Raw genomic sequence first — 15,954 nt, 5'->3', positions numbered from 1 at the left:
TGAGGTGCGTGGGCTGGGTGGTCACCGTCGGATAGATGAGGATTATTGCATCGCTTATGTGTGTGAATCAGCTTAGCTCAGGAAACGTTGGATGCGAAACCACAGATTAAAATAGCTTTTATTGTTTTACTTCCTAAGGCATACAGTAGTTACAATTGCAATAACTTGTTGGGCTTTATTATGCTTTATAAAACATTCGTGGAAAAGGCAAATTTAGGATTGTATCGAGTAGCACGAATTGAAGAAAGGCGCGTTAAAAACGGGAGCATACTGAAAGGTTTCATGTACAAGCTCTTTACAAACGAAGATAAAGGGTATTGTTTGGCTGAAGTTATTGTACTGTTACACACGGTTGTTGATCTCACACTCCCTTGCGTTCGTCGCTTGACGAGTGGACTTGTTGGTTACTTCCGCTAGCAGCTCGGTCACGGTTATTCGATCGGAAATCTCCGATCCGACAGACAGTCGACTTTCAAATGTTGGCTGTGTGGTACACGCTGAGCTGACCGCAGCGTATCCGTCTGGGACTATCCCGGAATCCAAACTAGAACGATTCTTAAGCGCACGCTGTCTTTGGACTGGGGCCTGAGGAGACTTCGGCGCTCCGAAAGTGACGAGCGGGAAAGATGTTCGTGCGCTTGTGGATGTTGGGTCTTCACCTAGACGGACTGGTTCACTCAAGTTTTTTTCTGCCGCCCCTGTTACAGTCAATTCGTCGGGTTGGGTGTGTGACCAAGGCCAAGTAGCCATTATCCAATCAAATGAAGCGGACAAGGTACTTGTGGTCGATGTACACAACATCTGATCTGTGGAACGAGTGCGAAAGAGGAAAGGAATAAAGAGGTTGTTCCATAAATCTGTGAACCAGTTCTGTGAGGATTGCAAATCCATAGGACAGGTTAGGAAAACGCGCAAACCAAAAAGGGTTGAGCGCTGCTTCTGTTGTGATGTGGTGAACAAACGGTTTAGATGATTCCACACTTTTGGGATCCAGTTCATCAGGTGTGTGAGTGCTTGGTCCTCGTGTGAGCAGGCGGCTGTGCAGGTCTGTGGTGTGGTTTCTTCAAACAATCGTGTTTGCGCTAATTTTCGACGTAGGTAGCAACCGAGAAAATTGGTAGTTGTATCTAAGTCTGTCAAATGTTGGACGATCCTGGAAAAGATGTAAATAAGTGCTGTTTATTAAAAACTTAGTACTAAAGCATACTGATAATCGATGTCCTGATTTCTGTGCAGTGAATGTGAAATAGTTTGTATTTAAGATGTTGTTGTTTGGTGGGGGGGGGGTGAGTAATTTCGATGGTACTGAGTTTTTCATTCCAATCTCTTCTGAAGTAAGCCTACACCAATACCCATAGATGGTACGCCTCCGTTTCCCTGCTTGATTGTTTCAACCTCTGAGGTCAACATGGCTCCCTCTTCTGTCATGCTGATTTTACAAAAGAACTGCAAATTCGAACGACATGTCGCTAACGCACAAAACCTCATTTGCCGAACCAACTGAAAGTCTTAAAGCTCCAAATGACCACCAGTTTTTTAAACGAGGGTACATCTTCATGATAAACTCTTCTGTTTAGCAATGCTGATTCAGGTCTAGCTGAATGTAAAAAATCACCACTTGTAGATGACAGGGACTGCTGACCACTGTACAGGTCCGTCATGTTTCAGCATCATGCGTCAGCCACATGAGTATTGAAAAGCGCTCAGTTGAGGCAATAGAAGAATACTATTTAGCCTCTATCACAATCGTTTTAAACAACCAGGTACTGATCAATTTCCACCATCCCAGTGCATAATATGTATGAAATGGATCTCAATGGCCGTCTACCAACATGTGAAGATTTAGGCGTCCCCCCTTTAAGGTGGCCGTACTGTGTCCGGCTTTCAGTAAATTTCCTAATTCGTCTCACTCAACGGTACCCATACTATCTTCATAGAGGAAACCACTCACAAGGTTGCTGAAAACTCTCCGACAGCCCACGACCGGTTTCGCCCTTCTTGAGGCTCATCAAGTTGGCGCAGTTCCCGAGTTTCCACCAACCTTATGTTCTACATGAACCCGAATTGGACTGTTTTCGAGAAATACACTTATTTGCAAATCAATTTGGTTTTCACGAGAGACTCAAGTAAATCTCTCGTTTATGATATTTTACAACTGAATGTGCTGCACACAGGCCGCCTCATGTTTCAGTTGACACGATATTCGAGATATCGCAGTATATTTGCATACTACATTCATACGATATTTTCATACTATGTTGAACTAGCTGGTTGACTTGTCACTTGTGTTGACGAACGTCACATTCACTTGTTCAGGAATTTCACTTGGCTAGTAATGTGCTAACTGGTTTTTTCACTTATCTCCCTAAGCTTCAACACGTGAGCAATAAGGAGATAATGTTCCGATTCACTCTGATTGCAAGCCATAGTGTCGTTCACGCCACATAGACTGGTTCAAAGGGTTTAGACGCTGGTCTATAAGACGTCAGTACCCTACGGCGCATACTGGCCACCACTGAGCTGAGCTCAGATCAGAACTCATACTGTTCGGTTAACATTCTACCGACTCCAAACTGATGTAGTACTGTTGCACTGTTCCAACGTATCACAAACATCTTTTTGAATAGTTTTTTGGCGTTTCAGTTTATCCTTGAACTCTGAGTTTTACTTGATCGGATTTGTTAAATTAAGTATGAACATTACTAATGTGATGGTACTGTAGTGATATGGATAGCCCTGTTTCATACAGATTGGAAACGCAGTCATTCGGGATCAACGATCATTCTTGGACGTTTTCTCAGTGACGTGTCCACCGAGGTTTGTACGGATTTTTTCATTACACGAAGGAAACCATCACTTACGGATTATCTGTGTAGTGCAAGAGGGGCTTGGTCAAATTTGTTGTTAACTAAATTTCATATGACACCAGTCGGAAGGGGATGAGAACTCTGGACAGTCCGCTCCTGGTTTCACTCATTTTGATGCCTTGTTCTTGATCTCTCAAAAAGTTATTCCATAAACAATTGCTTTTACCAAATATTGGTGGTCAGTTCAGACTGTCATATGACTACTAAGGTGTCGTTCGTCTACTCACCAGTTAAATTAGTCAGCAGCTGGTTCATCCTAGAGTCACCCAGATAAATGGGCCGGCCACACAAATGGACAGGTGATTTAGATTTAACAACCCAAGACTGTCCTTGAAAGGGTCACTCGTCCGGTCCGTCTGTCCCCACCAGATGAGTCTTACTTGAGACGAAATGGCTTACGTGGTTGAGATTTTTGGGACCCGATTCAATGTAGACATTCAAGATGTAACATACTCATCATTAAGAAAAAGCTAAGACGCGTGTGCATGTGATTCTGATCGTCATATCATGGATTCGTGGAGGAGAAACTCTGTGAACCATGTTATTGTATACGTGTGTATACACTTGACGTATAATTCGGGCAGCAGGATGGACAGAAACCCCATCGGTGTAAAATATGAACAACTCACCCAGCCAGATTATTTTCTTGCAGGCCTTCCAATTCTTCATTATGCACGTCGCTCGTAGCCAAGATTATGGGTCTGAAAATAACGTTAGGGCATTGAAGTGACAGACCAAATGGCGAAAATTCCAGTAAAATCGGATGTGTTGCTTTGACGAATCGTTGGTTATACTTGGACAGAATTTTTGGTACAGGTTTTCATCACTCTTGATCCAAGTACCCTTGGTGGGTTCATGAAGAACATGTCACTTCGTCGTGCTCTAGCACGATCCAAAGGGGATTCCGTTCTGATATATATATATGGTCACTAACCTGTTTGGTCTGATCCTGATGCAACATTTTTGGTCGTGGGTCACAATTAGCTAACTTTCACTCCAACCATATAGCACCCTTGTCTAGACGGTGCACACTACTGATAACGTTGCTGAAAACTCTTCGATAGCCCTTGACCAGTTTCGCCATTCTTGGGGTTTATCAGACGCGTCGCCCCTGAGTTTCCACCAAAATTATGCTCGGGCAAAAACCGAAATTGGAAGTAATCGGCGACTAGCCTAACTGTATCTTGGCTGAAACTAGTGTTTAGGATATTCCTCAACTGAGGAAGCTTCACGGAGGCCGTGTTATTCGAGGTGTCGCAATATATTGCCTAGACGGAACACACTGCTCAGCATGGATTTAATTGGGTCTTCCATTAAAACCAAATTGGTGTGCAAATGAGCATTTCGCAAACTAGAATCTTTCTTTACCGTTTATTGGGTGTTGATCCCAGTAGTGTGTGATTTTGAAATGCTCGCTGGATTAAAATCTTTACGCTAAATTAAGTTTTATTGTCCGACGAATGCCATTTAGCTTGCGTTGGGAAAGTGCCTCAACATACATCATTCGCCCTTCGGAGCAGTTTTCTGCCAATTCAAAAGATAATAGCTGACCAACTTTTAATCACGTGGCTGTATGTGAGGAGAATAGTCTGACCGTAAATCGGTGATTGGATGCTACTAGCTACGGGTTTTTTAGGATAGGTGAAACATGCTTATGGTTTTCTCTGACATACTACGATAGGATGCTGATGAAGTATGGGATCTTCGGAGAGGGCCATATGTGGCCTAATGTCAGGGTGGCATTGTGACTGGATCAGCCGGAGTACCCCCGGATTTGTTTAACGCAGCGTCATCCGATGATACATACAGAGCAAGCCCTCAATAAGACGTCATGTGGCCAAGACCAACGGTATTCCTGTGTTGGTAGGATGAGTTCCCACGGATCGAAAAGAAGTAGCCACAGGCCAACAACTTATCTGTTTAAGATTTAAAGTGAAAACAAAACTTTTTGTGGGTGAGTCAAGTTTTTACGTACAAGGGCCAATTGCCGCACAGTACAGAGTGACTACCCATCTGCATCCATTGCTTCCCACAAGTACCATAGACAATCATTAGAATAGCTTCGATGGTGGAGACTTCGAAGGGTGTTTTTGATAGCTATTCACACAAATTACAACTTCGTAAATGATATTGATCTCTATAATTTCAGTTTGGTGGTACCCACCTAGCACCAAGATCGTGTGCTGCCTCCCAAAGGAAAGGACCCTCTCGCCATTTGGCTACCATATTAATTACTTTTACTACTCATTTGTATCCATCTATTCATTTTATTACTATTTTCTATCATATCATAACCTACAACGTTTTCTACTGTGTCTTAAATTTTCAAACGCCCTGCTTTTGAGTGGTCGGTGTGGTCTATCAAGTTTATCGACTGCTACTATAATTTTCATGGAATCAATATAAACCACTGTTTGTGACAATATCAAATGCCCATTCAAACGTGATGGATAGCTTGGATGGACTGCCGTGGAATTTTCCTCCCCGTGGTCGTCATGGTCATTCTCTGGGATAGTCTCCAACGGCCTCTGAACCAGTTCATTAGGATACTATGATGCATTGGTCGGTCTGAGGTCGTCTTGGAAGGTAAATGAATTGACATTCATGTTCACACGGACTAAAGAGACGTACACTTTGGATGAATAACAACCTTGGATTAGGGGTCTCCATCGGAAACTAAGTGTATCATAGTCAACCGAGCCCACCACCGATTTACAGTCAATGTTTTTCAATTGGCATGCGCTTAAATTGATAACCAATGCTAGCTAGAAAAAGCCCATGACTTTCTCAGAAGCCGTGGACTCAGTAGTCTTAAAAACTTAACTGAGGCAGGTTGTGGAGGTCCAAAGGCCCTGAAAGGTGCCTGAATTCCTATACTGCTGCGTACAAGAGATACCTCTGTAACCACGCCTGGATTTGATTAAAATTTCCGTCCTTTTTGCATCGGGTTATACATCAGCAATCATTGTTTGGCAGGTTTCAGGATTGACTTTTTCTAGCCCATCCTTCCTTTAGACAATAAAATATTTAATTTATCCCCATTCCTTTAGCAGTACATGGCTCACCGCTGTCGGTCCGACTGCTCTCCTTGACATTCATGGCGAAGCTGAAACCTCACGAACGAGATGAAAGTCATTCGGTATGAAGTGGAAATCGCGGTTCTGAGAGCATTTTCAATGGAGTACTGTCACAAGAGGAATATACTGAGTGAAGTTGTGCGGATCCCTTTTTGAGGATGATGGCGCTTAATTGCACATGCACCGATCACGATACCGGAAGCCTAAAAAGCTTGTGTAATCGGCTATGGCCGTTTGAATCTTCACGAGTCTTTATGTACTTGTTGTCCGGTTTAGGGTTCATTGCTTAACCCGTTAAAACAGTTCAAGCTTTTTGTTCTCTGTTTCTGATTAATTTTAAATAACCTCAGCCAAATGAATATTTGGCTTTCTGTGGGTTTCATTAACCAAAATATACAAATTACGCGGTAGAGTATTTGGGGCTGATAATTTCAGCATGCACTGTACCTGGCCTCTCGTTCATCACTACAGATTGCGCCCAAAAGTTCCTTTATGGGTCCGGGAAAATGATGCAAATCTTCGAGTATCGCCACATTGTGACTGCTTGATGTAACTTCGTCGAGGAATTTCTTTATTTCTCCGAGCAAACCTGACCCACCAGGTTTGATTGAGTATGTCCTCACCGGGTCCTCCGACTGGCGGCTGTGGGAATTAGCGTTAAATTGCAACTACTGAATTTGAGAAGTAGTTAAAAAAACAAGCGAATTTCGCCTTGCGCCGCAGGGCCAGGTGAAGGCACCATTTTGTCCATGGATTATTTAAATATCACAAAAAACTTCAAAAGGGGGCATAAGCAAAATAAAATCAGCTGGGCAGTATTAATCCAGGAAAATTATGACACAAACTCTTCGATAGCCCTTGACCAGTTTCGCCATTCTTGGGGTTTATCAGACGCGTCGCACCTGAGTTTCCACCAAAATTATGCTCAGGCAAAAACCGAAATTGGAAGTAATCGGCGACTAGCCTAACTGTATCTTGGCTGAAACTCGTGTTTAGGATATTCCTCAACTGAGGAAGCTTCACGGAGGCCGTGTTATTCGAGGTGTCGCAATATATTGCCTAGACGGAACACACTGCTCAGCATGGATTTAATTGGGTCTTCCATTAAAACCAAATTGGTGTGCAAATGAGCATTTCGCAAACTAGAATCTTTCTTTACCGTTTATTGGGTGTTGATCCCAGTAGTGTGATTTTGAAATGCTCGCTGGATTAAAATCTTTACGCTAAATTAAGTTTTATTGTCCGACGAATGCCATTTAACTTGCGTTGGGAAAGTGCCTCAACACACATCATTCGCCCTTCGGAGCAGTTTTCTGCCAATTCAAAAGATAATAGCTGACCAACTTTTAATCACGTGGCTGTATGTGAGGAGAATAGTCTGACCGTAAATCGGTGATTGGATGCTACTAGCTACGGGTTTTTTAGGATAGGTGAAACATGCTTATGGTTTTCTCTGACATACTATGATAAGATGCTGATGAAGTATGGGATCTTCGGAGAGGGCCATATGTGGCCTAATGTCAGGGTGGCATTGTGACTGGATCAGCCGGAATACCCTCGGATTTGTTTAACGCAGTGTCGTCCGATGATACATGGATGGCAAGCCCTCAATAAGACGTTATGTGGCCAAGGCCAACGGTATTCCTGTGTTGGTAGGATGAGTTCCCACGGATCGAAAAGAAGGAGCCACAGGCCAACAACTTATCTGTTTAAGATTTAAAGTGAAAACAAAACTTTTTGTGGGTGAGTCAAGTTTTTACGTACAAGGGCCAATTGCCGCACAGTACAGAGTGACTACCCATCTGCATCCATTGCTTCCCACAAGTACCATAGACAATCATTAGAATAGCTTCGATGGTGGAGACTTCGAAGGGTGTTTTTGATAGCTATTCACACAAATTACAACTTCGTAAATGATATTGATCTCTATAATTTCAGTTTGGTGGTACCCACCTAGCACCAAGATCGTGTGCTGCCTCCCAAAGGACCCTCTGTTGTCGCCATTTGGCTACCATATTAATTACTTTTACTACTCATTTGTATCCATCTATTCATTTTATTACTATTTTCTATCATAACCATCAATACAACGTTTTCTACTGTGTCTTAAATTTTCAAACGCCCTGCTTTTGAGTGGTCGGTGTGGTCTATCAAGTTTATCGACTGCTACTATAATTTTCATGGAATCAATATAAACCACTGTTTGTGACAATATCAAATGCCCATTCAAACGTGATGGATAGCTTGGATGGACTGCCGTGGAATTTTCCTCCCCGTGGTCGTCATGGTCATTCTCTGGGATAGTCTCCAACGGCCTCTGAACCAGTTCATTAGGATACTATGATGCATTGGTCGGTCTGAGGTCGTCTTGGAAGGTAAATGAATTGACATTCATGTTCACACGGACTAAAGAGACGTACACTTTGGATGAATAACAACCTTGGATTAGGGGTCTCCATCGGAAACTAAGTGTATCATAGTCAACCGAGCCCACCACCGATTTACAGTCAATGTTTTTCAATTGGCATGCGCTTAAATTGATAACCAATGCTAGCTAGAAAAAGCCCATGACTTTCTCAGAAGCCGTGGACTCAGTAGTCTTAAAAACTTAACTGAGGCAGGTTGTGGAGGTCCAAAGGCCCTGAAAGGTGCCTGAATTCCTATACTGCTGCGTACAAGAGATACCTCTGTAACCACGCCTGGATTTGATTAAAATTTCCGTCCTTTTTGCATCGGGTTATACATCAGCAATCATTGTTTGGCAGGTTTCAGGATTGACTTTTTCTAGCCCATCCTTCCTTTAGACAATAAAATATTTAATTTATCCCCATTCCTTTAGCAGTACATGGCTCACCGCTGTCGGTCCGACTGCTCTCCTTGACATTCATGGCGAAGCTGAAACCTCACGAACGAGATGAAAGTCATTCGGTATGAAGTGGAAATCGCGGTTCTGAGAGCATTTTCAATGGAGTACTGTCACAAGAGGAATATACTGAGTGAAGTTGTGCGGATCCCTTTTTGAGGATGATGGCGCTTAATTGCACATGCACCGATCACGATACCGGAAGCCTAAAAAGCTTGTGTAATCGGCTATGGCCGTTTGAATCTTCACGAGTCTTTATGTACTTGTTGTCCGGTTTAGGGTTCATTGCTTAACCCGTTAAAACAGTTCAAGCTTTTTGTTCTCTGTTTCTGATTAATTTTAAATAACCTCAGCCAAATGAATATTTGGCTTTCTGTGGGTTTCATTAACCAAAATATACAAATTACGCGGTAGAGTATTTGGGGCTGATAATTTCAGCATGCACTGTACCTGGCCTCTCGTTCATCACTACAGATTGCGCCCAAAAGTTCCTTTATGGGTCCGGGAAAATGATGCAAATCTTCGAGTATCGCCACATTGTGACTGCTTGATGTAACTTCGTCGAGGAATTTCTTTATTTCTCCGAGCAAACCTGACCCACCAGGTTTGATTGAGTATGTCCTCACCGGGTCCTCCGACTGGCGGCTGTGGGAATTAGCGTTAAATTGCAACTACTGAATTTGAGAAGTAGTTAAAAAAACAAGCGAATTTCGCCTTGCGCCGCAGGGCCAGGTGAAGGCACCATTTTGTCCATGGATTATTTAAATATCACAAAAAACTTCAAAAGGGGGCATAAGCAAAATAAAATCAGCTGGGCAGTATTAATCCAGGAAAATTATGACACAAAGATAGGGCATGGAAGAATTCCACCTATTATCGGCTTCACTCGGCAACAAACACTGCATATTCAAGCGGCCGGGGTATAGTAGGCGTTATTTGGACCGACGAGGCTCTCGGTCTACATATGCAGGTAAAGTTTAATAAGGAACACACTGAAATAAAAATACCACCAAGTTTCTGTTTTCTAGCCAAAATAACCTAGTACTAATGAGAATAGCAGAGGTTTTACCAGATGAATAGCTTAGTGATCATTTGAATTTAAAAGTTCTCAGGAAAGAAAAGACCTAATATGTTTTTTCTATGTACCTCAAAACAGGCCCAAATTTACTCGTCACCTTTCCATCTATGTAACAAAGCATGATTGGCATCAAGGTGAGGCTAATGCCTTCCCCCGAAGTGAGGCGGAACAAACACAAGACCTGCTGTCTATCAGTTAGTTGTTCTACCCGCTGGGCAGCTACAAAATTGCCAGACGTCAAAACTGCGGTTGGGCCTACGTGGCACCTCGTTGTTTATTCACCAAACGGTCTAGCACATAAACACTATCACGTTTACTCGTAATCAATAGCTCTGATGGTGATATCAGTCACGTACAGGAATTGCATTGGTTCAAACTGATGAAGACGCGAAGAGGTTCGCACTCCTCCCAAACTTCAACCAATAGAAAACACGTCTTATGAGGTACAATTTCTTCAACTCTATGAAAATTACTTCGTCACTTCGGAAACCCATCGTACTTGTCCCACAAAATCGATGTGCAACTCCAAAGCGATTGAAACAAGTGTAACACCGTACCTTGCTTGGATTACAAGATTACTTAGCCATCCCATTGCTTACATTGCAGCCGGTATTGTTTCAAATAAGGTTAATATTAGGAGAACCAGTTTGGAACGTAACGGGACTACATAACAGATTATGGAATAACCTTTTTTCGTTGAGACAGATTTCATTGCTTGTTCTTCATTCGCCCTTGACAGATGAGCTGTATTCTTGGTATCACTTTTTTGATCCGCTTGTACGCGGCAGTGATCAATGGATCAGCCGGTTCGCACGTTCATTGACTTTTTCTGGCTTGGCTAAGCGCACCAGGTTATCAGTCGGTTCTCCAGACCGGGGTTCGCGGTAGTAAGAAGGCATTAAGGAGACTGTGGTCCATAACAGTTAGTAGAAAGAGCACGGCTATATCTGTTTGATGTTTAGAAATAACATTTAACTAAGGATGTCCACTAACACATACTCAAACGAAATCCCGGCGTTATCCGGCTAAATTTATGAGTGATGGGTAAGTCAGCCAGACTAGACTGATCGCTCGTTTCATGAGGAAAAACCGAAGTACTCTACCTACGGATTCTGCCTTTGGAGAATACAGTTCACCGAAATGCGTAGCGCAAGAGCTACACAGACCGGTAAGCTATCTAACAGACATTTTGTATGACTATTCCTTGAACATCAGTGAGAATGGATTGAGAAGGGCATACACACCTACTGTGCTTGCCTTAGCAAGTTGCTTCTAAGAATTTAACGCAGATTCATGTGACCGGTTTCACGAGGATTGAAGCCATTGTGACCAGAAATTCACCTTTCTATACTCGAAAGCTCATTTGCTTGGGTTATGAGTATCAGGTAAATATAATAGCTACTAACCGTTTTACAAACAAAATCATTTTTCGGGCTTGCGGCTCTAAAAGAAAGCAATGACCCCAGCTAAGCTCCTATAAGTTTTTTTGACCGATTCCGCTTGGTATTCATGTTCCACTGGCCCCGAGTAAACCGGTATTCCAGCGGCTTTATGGATTTCGAACATGGGAAAACGTGGTAAAAAGCAGCCTCAAAAGGGTGCTGTTATAATTAGAACTGATCACTCGGGTGCTAAATTTCGCTTACCAGGATAAAGTTACTTGAGGTTAGAAATATCACATATGGCAATACCATGCACCACTAACCTCTTCAACAGCTCTCTGGCCAGTTCTCGGAGAATCCGTAGCTTTCCTGTACCAGGGGGTCCACACAGAATGTTAAATTGGTTATTCTGTATAACGGAGAAATAGTGTTGCAGCAGTTTCACAGGAATCAGTGTTTCGAAAGACACAAGGCTGAAATCCCCCGACCGAGGGTTCTTAAAGTCGACAGACTCTCCAGGAGATGCTGACTGGATTCCCCGAGGATTGGTTGCCACAGCCAGTGAGACAATCGCATGCAGAATAATAACTTTTTCGTTTTCCATGTGTAGAATGTCTTCCAGCCATTTTAAAGGTACTTGGGTTTCGACACAATCTTGTGCATAATCGCTTGTGAATTCCATTGGATTTTCGACAGATCGTCGGCGTATGATGGTTTTGGAACTGGAAGACGTTTGTAAACGATAGCCTAGCTGATATGCTTCCACAGCCAAGGTGTGGAAGCCCAATTTTTCTTCGGGATCCAGAAACGCAAGGTGGTCCTACATGAAAAGGCGGAGAAACGGAAGTTTATCCAGCAAATGTTAATAATAATCCCTCAAAAATCTGCAATCCCGTTGATTTGGGATGGACATCGCTCACATTCAAGTACATTTGTTAGCTTAGCTGAAGGGTGTAAAAAGGCTATTAATATGGAACCTCTATAAACCCGAAACAGTGGATAAGGGATGCAGCCCTCTTTGTAGGTTCGTTGTGTCCCATGGCTAACTGAGTGATATATACAGGGAGAGGTATGACCGATAGAAAACTTTCTGTCTGAACACTGCATTTCCAGTTAAATTATGCCGGAGTATTTCAACGAATGAAACGACCTGAAACCCGCTCCTGTAATCATCCGTCCTAATTACGTTACACTTTGTAGCACTCTGTTCATCATGCATAGTCACCGAACGTTTTCCGATTGATTTGAATTTGTAGACTTCATTTATGAGTATCATTATACAGAACAATAGTAATCCGTATTTGTAATCCATCCGTGATTCAACGACAACACTCGAAATTTCCCCATAGCTGATGGAAATATGAATGACGCATTCGGGAACGGAAAGATCCCTTCAAAACCTGTGGGGAACGGAGGAGATATTCAAGACCAGACCACGTGATTTTACTCTGAAATGCAAACAGAAAAGTGGTGCCGTTTATTGCTGTCCAACCATATATAGCTCAAATACTTTCTTCGGCCTGAACCCTTCCAACAATGATCAAAATATGCACAGTCTCCTGGACTGACTTCTTTTTGTCAAAGGAAATCCACTACTTGAAACAGTCCAGACCTTTATACTTCTATCCGGAAAAGATCCGTTTCATTTATTAGACTACCCATAAGTGTGGCAGTAACACATATTCAATAGTTAGCGGCTGTTGCCAATATGTGAACCGCACTCGTCAGACTAGTCCAGTACATTCCGTGAGTCTTGAAGGTTCGTTTTTGGAATGTCAGGCATATAAGTCAAGGAACCTGTTCTTTGTAGAGGACACACGAATATTTCTTATCAGCCACCGTGTATCGTTCTCTATCCTGCAAAGGGATAGGATCACTCTAAAGCCCTGTTCTCTTGTGGTTTCACTTCTGTGCCTGCACCACTGTACATAATATGGAGGGATGAAATTTTTCAAATAAGCTGACTGATGGTGGACTTGTAAATTCACATATTCTTTAGCGGTTGGTTTTTAAACAACAAGGTTGTTTCTCTTCCGGTTTCAACGATGAGTTCCTCTCAGATTTCACTCAAAAACGCTCTATTTGCATCTTAGAGCTGTCTAGCTTTTTGCCGACCCCTTTGATGCAATTATCTACACCACTGAATGCCGAAGTAGGTCATCATACTTGATGGTTGACCGAGCGATTCTTAACCCGCCGCATATGTTTGGTCACCGTGCAAGGAGATTTAATAAGTGCACTCAATGCTGCAAGTTAGTAGCGATGCAGTTACCAAGTTCGGCGGACAGATCAATGAACATCTGAGCAACTGCCGATGAATGCTCCAGAGCCACCAATATACTGACAAACTGCCATCTTTCCAATCTGTTGGTTCTGCACCCGTGGCGATTGTTCACAGGGAGAAGAATGGCGACTTCCAAATGCAGGCTTTCAAACGTTATTGATCGACAACAAAATCATGACAAGTAGTTGATCGTGAGTCACTCACAAGTTTACAGTCACCAATCGAGTCTTTAGACGTTCACGTGAAAACTTAGTTTGCAATGGTTACTATAACCCAGACAAGTATGAAGGTTTTTCCAAACACTGAGTTGCTGGATTACCAAGTGAAGAAGTTTTCGATTAGGCTGGAAATTGTTCTGTTTCCATTCAATGTACACAACGTATTAAACCGTTCCATGCCCATCCACCTGCGGCACAATTAGCGTGAACGACACAATCTTGCAAGCCAAATTGATCGACCTTTAATTGACAGTACATAATGAAGTTTTCAGCGATCTCTTGGACAAAAACGCCACCTTTAATAGAAGCTGACCTGCAGGACCGAAGCCGAATTCATTTCAGTTAACGTTTGATAGGAATACATGGTCAGTCTTATATACGATAACAAAGTCCTCGTACTGTTTCATTGGGCGCCCGACTGGTCTTTGTACCATTTGTCTTGAAAGTTTAGTTTCTGCGAATCAGGCAAGGCGATGACAAGATCTTCAACTCTTGAAATACTAAAAACTGGAGAAGGACCTATATTTGGGTCCTGGGGTTACGGGATTACGGATTATAACCGGATTACGGTTATAAGCATGCTATTGGGGAGCTATTAGTAGGCATTCTGAGCCCATCTTCCCTCTTATTGTGGGATAATACATATTCGAATATAGCACCAATTCAACACCATTCTAATGAGCTGAGTTCGTTTCTGAGTTCATTGGATTGGTAGCTACAACTCTGGCCATAAAAACACCGACTTTGGTCCAATGTACAGTGCATCAAGCGGCTGTAGCCTTACAACGTCTTGATCTTGTAGTAAGGTTGAGGTATTCCCCTGGGAGAAATCAGATAGTTTTTCGATGCACAAAGTCTCATCGTCGTTTAGCAGCTTGTTCAAGGTTTCTGTTTTCTTCAGTGTCCTTATCGGGGTTGAGGTTTCTAAGCATGCTGATTTTCAGTGAGGCTTCTCAAGTAGTGACAGCCACACAAAGGGACAATCAGACACTTTCAGCAATTGTTTCAGTTGAGACCGGTTATTGTTCTTTGAGTTTTACGTAACAGTGCTAGTTTTCTCATGTATGGACCAGTTTACGAATAAACCCTTAGCGAAATGCTTAAAATGCATTCTGCTTTTTACTATTATTCTAGTTTAATGTGGATACTACTGATGAGGCATGCGAGTAGAGTTTTCCCGTAAATCCGCTTCGCGTCTCTTGAAAAGTGAGATCTATTATGGAATTTGTGGAGTCGCTTTGTAGCATTTGAGTAACAGTCAATGAATATCCAGGAAAGTTCAGGAAGGCGCGTTCAAGGAGAAGATGGATATTCAGTTTTGCAAACAAGATGCATACGAGAGTTTTTCTCCCCTGTCTAATAGTCTGTAGCTGTTCAGTTGGTGTTTCTCAAATAAACATCTCCGGAGCGAAGCCCTTCCTTTTCACTAGTAGCAACATATCGACTGTAAACCCCATTCAGTCAAGAGTATTAGTCGTTTTCTTCACTACAGACCGGATTAAGGATCTTATCGGTGGGCCATGTACTTTTATGAGTACTTGATGGAGGCCATATGTTCAGTACTGTGACTGTTTAGGATCCATTTATTCTGTGCAATTAAATCACGAAGGTGTTTCAGCATCTATAGTGTGCATTCTACTAATCATACAATCACCAACAACCAATCCAAAACTAGTTGCGGGTGGCTGCACGCTCACATCACCCTTTGTTTGAACAGTCGTCCTTCTGTCGTGGCCCAATCATTTTGTTGTGTCCACACCAAAAGGGAAGCACTGCACTCGAATCCGACTCTTTTTAGAGTTCATATCCTTGGCCAAAACTTTCCAGCAAATTCCAAGTGTCTGCGGGACTACTTGACTAGGAACTCCTTATAGGGCCAACGATCGGCAAAATCAGGACAGCTACTGCGTAGTCGTTCGAGTTGATGGGTCCACTACTCACATCACTCGAGTGTGAACTCATTCACCTGTTCACATATGAAAATCCAGCACGTCCAGCGTGCGTTGGTGTAATAATGGTAGCACACTGGTCTCGCATGCCTGATGTGCAGAGCTCAAATCTCGGCACCACTGACGAGTTTAGTAAGAGCGAAATTCGAGTCCACTGCTTGCTCCATTTGGTGTGGACTCACCAGAATACTTGAGCCGAGACAACAGAACGACTTTTCAAACGAGACTGACGAGAG

At 42.8% G+C, this 15,954-nt stretch overlaps 1 protein-coding gene across 1 annotated transcript in view; it reads right to left on the bottom strand.

Moving 5' to 3' along the window:
- Positions 1–343: 343 nt before the first annotated feature.
- The window catches only part of T265_14984 (hypothetical protein), a gene marked incomplete at both ends in the record, with an annotated part of 54,597 nt that continues 38,986 nt past the window's right edge, over positions 344–15,954 (bottom strand). The window contains 4 exons of the mRNA XM_009176080.1: positions 344–1,153; positions 3,497–3,568; positions 6,392–6,586; positions 11,546–12,087. Of these exons, the coding sequence (XP_009174344.1) occupies positions 346–1,153; positions 3,497–3,568; positions 6,392–6,586; positions 11,546–12,087 (1,617 nt within the window). The remainder of the gene's footprint in view (positions 1,154–3,496; positions 3,569–6,391; positions 6,587–11,545; positions 12,088–15,954) is intronic.

This window comes from Opisthorchis viverrini (genome assembly GCF_000715545.1).
Source record: "Opisthorchis viverrini unplaced genomic scaffold opera_v5_312, whole genome shotgun sequence".
Classification (NCBI taxonomy): domain Eukaryota; kingdom Metazoa; phylum Platyhelminthes; class Trematoda; order Opisthorchiida; family Opisthorchiidae; genus Opisthorchis; species Opisthorchis viverrini.
Note: the sequence above shows the minus strand (reverse complement) of the source record. Positions and strands in the feature narration are given on the sequence as shown.